General features: G+C 52.1%; 1 protein-coding gene across 1 annotated transcript in view; it reads left to right on the forward strand.

Annotated features, from left to right (window-relative positions):
• The first annotated feature begins 409 nt into the window (after nt 1–409).
• The window catches only part of LOC114068545 (transmembrane protein 183A-like), a 15,148-nt gene continuing 7,794 nt past the window's right edge, over nt 410–7,763 (forward strand). The window contains exons 1-4 of the mRNA XM_027904759.1: nt 410–536; nt 1,384–1,473; nt 4,362–4,517; nt 6,372–6,531. Of these exons, the coding sequence (XP_027760560.1) occupies nt 425–536; nt 1,384–1,473; nt 4,362–4,517; nt 6,372–6,531 (518 nt within the window). The 5' untranslated portion in view covers nt 410–424. The remainder of the gene's footprint in view (nt 537–1,383; nt 1,474–4,361; nt 4,518–6,371; nt 6,532–7,763) is intronic.

Genomic DNA, 7,763 nt, shown 5'->3' on the forward strand with positions numbered 1-7,763 from the left:
ACCTTCAGTACTGGGAGGGTGCGGTTACTTCACGGCTCCTCCTTACTGGGGGGGACCCCCGTTACTGGGAGGGGGACAACCTCTCAGGGATCCTCATTATGGGGGGGTTCCCTCAGGGGTCCCCGCTGTTGGAGAACTGGGAGGTGGGATCCCCTCAGAGGCCTCCATAACTGGGAGCACTGGGAAGGAGGGGGCCCCGCAGGGACCTCCAGCTCTGTGAGGGAGCAGTTCCTCCGCAGCTCCTCCTTCCCGGGGGGGGGTCCCCCCTTTCCTGTGCCCCCCGTGCTCACGGGGGGTGGCCGTGTCGCTGTCCCCCTCCCCGCTGTGACGTCACCCGCGCGCGGAGTCGCGGCGGTGACGCGGGGCGGGCGCGGGGCGGGCGCGGTCCCGCTGTCCCCGCTGTCCCCGCGGGGCCCGGCCGGACATGGCCCCGCGCGGCCGCCCCGCCGCCGCCGCCGCCGCCGCCGCCGCCATGCCCCGCAGGGCCGCCCGCAAGCGCCTCAAGTTCCGCGCCGACGACGTGTGCTCCGAGAGGGGTGAGGGGGGACGGCACCGGGCCGGGCGGGGAGCGGGGCCGGGCCTGGAGCGCGGTGTGAGGGGAGAGGGCTCTGAGGGGACGGAGGGGACTGAGGGGAGCCCGGCCGGGCCCTGCCGGGGGAAGGCGGCTCGTGCTGTCCGGAGAGGGGCGCCTGGGCCTGAGCCTGGGCCCGGGCCTGGGCCTGCGTTAAGGCCCCAGGGAGGATGGGGTTGAGGGGCCTGGGCTTGGCCTGGCTGAGAGGCTTGAAGGGGCAGGAGGTGGGGCCAGTGTCATCCGAGAGATGAGCCCGGGCCCCTCGGGCTCGTGGAGGGAGTGTGTCCAGAGGAAAGGAGGGATTGGGTTTGTGGAGGGAGTGTGCCTGGTGGGAAAGGAGGGACTGGGTTTGTGGAGGGAGTGTGTCCAATGGGAAGGAAGGATTGGGTTTGTGGAGGGAGTGTGTCCAGTGGGAAGGAGGGATTGGACCTGTGGAGGGAGTGTGTCCAGTGGGAATTCGGCCTGGTATGTGGGAATAAGGACTCTGCCTGGGAAGGAGGAGTCTGAGACTAGGGGATGAGCCAGGCTCTGGTTAGGCTGGGTTTTAGCGGTGTTCTGGGATTTGGTATAGGTTTAGGTGGTAGCAGAGGGGGGACTGAACCGGTATGGGCACGGGGTGGGTCCCCTGAGCCTGGGGTAGAGACTTGCTGGGGACCCCTGGCCTGCAACTCTCTGCTGGGACTCATTTTCCTACCTGTGCATCTCTCTGCTACTCTGGGGACTGTGCCGTCCACGCGTGGTGGCTCCTAGCCCTTTTGTCCTCTTCCCTGTAATCCCTAATCCCCCTGACCCCTGTGTCCCACCCTCTGCAGTGACGGTGGCAGATTATGCCAACTCAGACCCCGCTGTGGTGAAGTCTGGACGGGTGAAGAAAGCTGTGGCCAACGCGGTGCAGCAGGAGGGTGAGTCTGCACTGGGGGCCCTGCCCTCCCCAGGCTGCCTGTGCACGGTGTGGGAACCCCCCTTCCTTAACCTGAGAAAATGTGTGTCATTTGGTGCTGAAAACGAGCCTGTGCTGCTCTGCAGAATCAGGTGCTGAGGGCTCAGACAGCAGGTTTTGCAGGAAGCCTGCTGCAAGTCCAGTAGGAATTGCCCAGTCTTTGGCAGTGCCTGGAGCAGAAGGGCTTGGCTGTCATCTCCTGCTTGAAGCAGAAAATGACAGGATAAAAGTATTTTATTTCTTTTTTAGCTCACATAAAGCTGTAGGCAGTTTTATTAGCAGGTAAAAGTCTTTGCAGTGGCAATAAGGTTGTGATAGTTCTGGCAAATTTGTGCTGCAAGGAGGTCTTGGGGAGGGTGTTGCTGTTTCTTGGGGAACTCTGTAAACAAGGAGTTTCCTGGAAAGGAATTGCAGTATTTTGTTATCTACTTCCTCCTCTGCTGGGAGCTTTCTAAACCAGCACCCTGCATGTGCTTGAGAAATGTTAAAGTTTGACTCTTAAATGGAGCTCATCACACACGTTGGGGGTGGATGTTGTTTTGTTGACAGCAATGACTGAACTCTTCATACAGGGAAACTCTTGCTTTGTTGCTGAAATATTTTAAGTTTTTAAAAGAAATTCTTTTAAAAAGAAAATCTGCTCTTTGCGTGAGTACCTGACAGGGGCAGTGATCCTGGTGAATATACTTTTTAACTGCTACTTCTCAAGCTTTTAAGATCAGGACACCTTTTGTTGCTTCCCTTGGTATGGGCTTGGGACTTCCCTCTTCCATTCCCTCTCCTGCTCACCCTTCTGTGTTCTCTGAGGCAAAGCACTGCACTTCAGCATCACACTGGCAAACTGCCTTTGTTTCCTCCCCCCCTGCATTCAGCATCACCTGAAAGGACAAACCCTTTCCTAAAATGCTGCCCTGTTCCTGGCTCATCTCCACAACATCCTGATGGCTCCAGCTCCCAGCAGTTCCCTGCCCACCCCTTTCTCAGGTCTTTGTGGTGTAGTTCCCCAGGGCTTTCCCCTGAGGCCTCTGTGGATTCCGGGATCCTCAGGGTGTCCCTTCCCCAGGGCTGTGCTCCAGCCTTATCGGGTGCAGCCCTGAGCTGCTGCAGCTTATCTGGCAGGCCTTATCTGTGCCACGTGCCAGCCCAGGAGCCTCTGCTCTCGGGAGCTGCAGCCTTTGGCCTCCCTGTCCTCCTGGATCTTGGTTGGGGTGAACGTGGAGCTGGGTGTGGCTGCCAGGAGCAGGAGCTTCCCACTGGGAGCTTCACCGGGAGGGCTGGGGAGAGTTTTCCTGAGCTTTTTTCCTTCCCATCCTCACCCCCAGGATGGGGAGGGTCACAGCAGTGGGATGGAGAGGGAGCCTCTGCAGGGCTGTAGTGCAGCCTGATTCACTGTTGAATGGATGTGTGTCTTGTTGACTCAGACAGAGGTTGATCTTTCCTTTGCAGAGTGTGGTGGGTTTTTCCTCTGAACCCCTCTCTGAGTCCCTGTCACTTTTGTCTTCTCTTGCTTGGCCGTGTTTGATGTCATCACTCACTTGTGTTGCCATCTATTTCTCTTTTTGCCTATAAAAGGTAATGTGGAGAGGGCAGTACGATTTGGCAGTGGGAGAAACCACTGCCATGGATGCCTCCAGCTTCCATAGATGCCTTCAGCTTCCAGAGCAAACTGCAAAGTGAGGTTGAACTGGTTTAGCAAAGCACTGAAAGTACCTCTAGTCAGTGGGCACAGTCAAACTGTATCTTAAGACTGTCTTTCCATCTGCTGTCTTGCCATTTTGAAACCTTGTTTGCTGGTTAGAAATGAGACACTCTCTCCCTTGAATTTATTTGTGATCAGTTTCTTATATTTGTTTTTGTTGTGTTTTTTTCTGCTACTCTGCTGCTGTGATTGGAGTAGCACATCTTGCTCTCCGGTGGCTCTGGTGGCTCCAGTGACTGTAACTGGGATGTATAAAACCTTCCTGAGCTGTAGTTTGTTCTAGGGCAGGAAAGCGTGAGCAGGTTTCTCTTGGCAGCAGTGCTGTTCTTCACCCAACACGTTGGGTCGAAATTCAGCTCTTGAATGAATTTTATAGACTGTCTGCAGAGTTTGTGCTGCTGTGACAGCACCACGAAAGGACCACACCTTTCCTTTCCCAAGACTGTCATTACTGACTCACACGTGGATTTTTCTGTCCTGCCGAGCCCTGAGTTTACAGATCAGGTTTTAGAAAGAATATTTCCCAACAGGGATATGTCTAATCATGCCCCCAGAGAGAGAAAAAAAAACCCCAACCCAAAATAAACTGCAGCTGACTCAACCTGCCATTTTCCTAGTTAGGGCAGAATCTTGCCCTTCACTAAATTCCAGGGTAAGTGGAGCTCCTGTGTACTTGGCACTGAGTTATTTCACTGATGAATTGTGTGTCAACACCCACAGCATCTGTTTATCCTTCTGAGAAGGGAGTCTGACTTCTCTGTGCTCCTAAAACAATTCCGGAGTAGGTGCTGGCTCCAGGCTGAATGGTGGCCACAGCTCTGCTGTGCGAGGGAACCGCTTACCCCTGCAGAAAGAGCCTGTCGTTTAATTCAGAATTGTAAATAGCTTCAGCTAAACCAGTGGGATCTGCATAATGTGCTGGTAATCACCCTCATTGTTCATTCTTTAAAACAAGAAGCCGAATAATTATGTTTCCAATTCACTCACCCCTGCTAATCTTTCCCTGACAAGGTAATCCTTGAGCCCAGGATTTACTTGCTTGTGTCACTCGGCAGAAAGCTTTAAGGCAGTGGTTCCACTGAAGTATCTCCTGAACTTGGATCACCTTTTCCTCTCTGCTGTTGTACTTACTGTGTGGTTTGTCATTCCAGTGAAATCCCTGTGTGGTTTGGAAGCTTCCTGTGTTCCTGCTGAGGAAGTTCTCTCCGTGTCGGGAGAGTCCTGTGACAGCAGCGATGAGATGGACACAAAGGAGAGCATCAACGGGCGTGCTGCCTCGAGGAAAAAGAAGAGCAAAAGGCACAAAGGTGCGGTCACAGTTGTCCTGGGGCTCTGTGGGCTCCTGCTGCACCTCCTCCTGGTGTTAATGTTTGGGATTTACAGGCTGCTCACGGGGCATTCTGTGACCTGGACGTGCACAAAGAAATGCCGGGGGTTCAATCACTTGTAAATCTCCTGGGACTCGGTCAGGGGTGTTGTATTTGCACAAAGGCAGAGCCTGGGGCATGAAATCAAAGCCTGAGAGCTCCTTGCTTTAAGTAAATATCTCTCAGTCTTGGAGAACAAACACTTGCTCTTCCGGAATTGGGAAACTTTGCCACTGGACATGTTGCTTCACTGAGCTGGTGTTGGTGAAAGCAGAGTTGCTTTGGGGATGAATTGCTGTCCACGATGCAGCTGTTGGCAAAACACAAGCTCTGTTTTCAAGGCTGTGGTTTGTTACAAATGAGTTCAGAGGGCTGTTTTTCCAGCAAGGAGGTGCATTTGATCCTGTTGGCATCACAGTAGGCTAATTCCAGGGAGATGAATCCCTCAGCATTTACACTTTGTACAGCTCTACAGAAAAGCCATTTGCAACGCAGTGTAAGCAACAAACAGCTCTGCTGCACTGTGGAACCCTGCAGAAGTTTCTAGTAACAGGTTGCTTTCAGGTTGAGAAACACATTTTAACTGGTTTTCCTGAGTTTAATACTAATTTATGGAGCACATCAGCATCCACCATAGACTGCACAGCACTCTCTGGGAAGGGAGTTTAAGGAGTTTCACCTCTTTTTTTAAGACATCTTTCAGAATCCTGGCGAAGTAATGCCTGAGGGGCTGGAGTTATGAGTCTGGGAAGACATTTCTGTTCTATTACAGCCTTGTCTTTTTTTTACCTGTTAGGGAGATAAAAATGGTGCTAGGCCAGTGATGGTTCTGGCTGTGCTCTGAGGTCAGCAGTGTGGAGTTTGATGGCTCCTTGAGCCAGAAATGAATTAGCAGAGTGGATGTTGTCTGCCATAAATCTGAAGTGCTGTGGGCGAGTGATCACATCCAGAACTTTCTTTGGCAATTATCACATGAGGATAAAGAACTGCCCTTTGTTCCTAACCTGTCTCAGGGTTAGATCTGGCAAAGACCACCTCTGTGCCACTTTTTATGCAGCTTTTCCTGTTAGCACTGTGTACAAGTTGTGTTTTCTTTCTCTTCTCTTCTCTTACCATTCTAATGCTCGGTATTGTTTAGCTATTTATATTCTTTAAAGGTATTTTTTTCTCCTGAAGTTGGAGCAGTGGCTGTGGAAAAACGTGTGGTGTGAACCTGAAAACACCACAGGAATGAAAGGAGTGTCTGAACCCTCAGTTCTGCCTGAGCAGTTCTGACACCTCTGAGGGGAAGAAGAGGCCGTTCTGTTCGTCTGAGTTACAATAAAGTTTCCCATCCAAGACGTTTTAATGAAATTAGAGGTTTAAGAAAAGCAGCTGATTGCCAGTTGCAGGGGAGAATTGCTTTCCTCCCCTGACAGAGCTCCTAAAAAAGCATTGGGACCACTGGAACAGAGGATTGACAAGCTGGGCAGTGTCTTAATGCTCCAGGACTTGCAGTTTTGATGATCTGTTAAATGAGCAGCTTTGATTAAATATGCAGGAGCTTGTCCCCCCTTTACATAAAGTTGCCTCTTTATTTGCTCCCCAATTTTTATTTCTCCACTTCAGGGTGGTGTTTCAGCTGTGAAAGGATCAGGCATCGAAATAGGGGCCAGAAAGGCTTTGGGGTTTCCAGTAACCCCGAAGCTGTTCTTACTTGGGCTTGTTGGGCTGCTACCAGGAGCAAAGCAGATATAGAAGTGGCTTGGTACAGATGTTATTTACTCCACTAACACACCTTTTTATGCGTTTTAGAAAGCGCTGATGGGGGAGGTGGAGAAGAATATCCCATCGACATCTGGCTGCTCTTGGCTTCCTACATTCGCCCTGAAGACATTGTCAGGTTTTCTCTGATTTGCAAGAAAGCCTGGACTGTGACTTGCACTGCTGCCTTTTGGACCAGGCTCTACAGAAGGTGAGACTCTACAGAAATTTGAAACTGTTTGTAGGAGCCTTCAGCAGTGAGCAGAGCTGGAAATAAGGGAATAATTCCCTACAGGCAAGGGCTCTGTGTTTATGTATTGACACTGTGATGTGGGCAAGGGGTTGTGGAATATTCCTCTCCTATGAAGACAAGATGAGAGAGCTGGGGTTGTTCAGCCTGGAGAGGAGAAGTATCCAGGAAGAGCTCCCTGAGGCCTTTCAGTCCCTTAATGGGGCTTAGACAAAGGAGGGAGAGGGACTTTTTATAGAGTCTTTATATAGTCAATATGTAGTTTTTATATAGGCAGATAGTGACAGGACAAGGGGGAATGGCTTCCCACTGCCAGAGGGCAGGGTTAGATGGGATATTAGGAAGAAATTCTTCTCTGTGAGGGTGGGCAGGCCCTGGCACAGGTTGCCCAGAGAAGCTCTGGCTGCCCCATCCCTGGGAGTGTTCGAGGCCAGGTTGGAGCAACCTGGTCTGGTTCAAGCTCAATCATGGGCCACCTTCCTGTAACTAGGGTAGGCAGAGAGGAACCAAGGCATTTCAGAGCTGTACAGGAGCAGAAGTAAGTTAAAGCAAGAGAAAAAGGGCAAAGAGGTGGTCAGAACTTGAAATAAATCCTCCTGTCCTGGTGCATGTTTCCTTCAGAACAAAACGTTTTCTTTCCATCGCTCTTATTGCCCAGGAGGCAGCAGGGGTACAGAGAAGAGAGCACCCATGTCATCCTCACCTTGGCTTTTAGTGGCCCAGCAAATGCTCCTTTGGGATCTCATCAAAGGATGGCCCTGGAGCGCAGGGTTCAGGCTGCCCAGGCAGAGCTCAGCTCAGCTGAGTCCCTGAGAACCTGCAGCAGTCTCAGCCCTTTGTGCTGCCTGCAGCTAAATCCCTGTCTGGTCTCTCTGGGAAAACTGTCTGCTAGGAATTACTGGGGAATTGTGGCACGATATCATGGGATATGCTGAGCTGGAAAGGAGCCACAAGGATCATCCAGTCCAGTCCTCAGCTCTGCACAGGCCCATCCTCAAGAGTCTCCCCTGTGCCCCAGAGCATCATCCAAACCCTCCTGCAGCTCTGGCAGCCTTGGGGCTGTGCCCACTGCCCTGGGGAGCCTGTTCAGTGTCAACCACCCTCTGAGGGAAGAACCTTTCCCTGAGATCCACCCTGAGCCTGCCCTGACACAGCTCCAGCCATTCCCTGGGGGCTGTCCCTGCTCCCCCCAG

Source organism: Empidonax traillii, unplaced genomic scaffold (assembly GCF_003031625.1).
Source record: "Empidonax traillii isolate 1590-97213 ecotype Southwest subspecies unplaced genomic scaffold, ASM303162v1 scaffold1085:size188410, whole genome shotgun sequence".
NCBI lineage: Eukaryota > Metazoa > Chordata > Aves > Passeriformes > Tyrannidae > Empidonax > Empidonax traillii.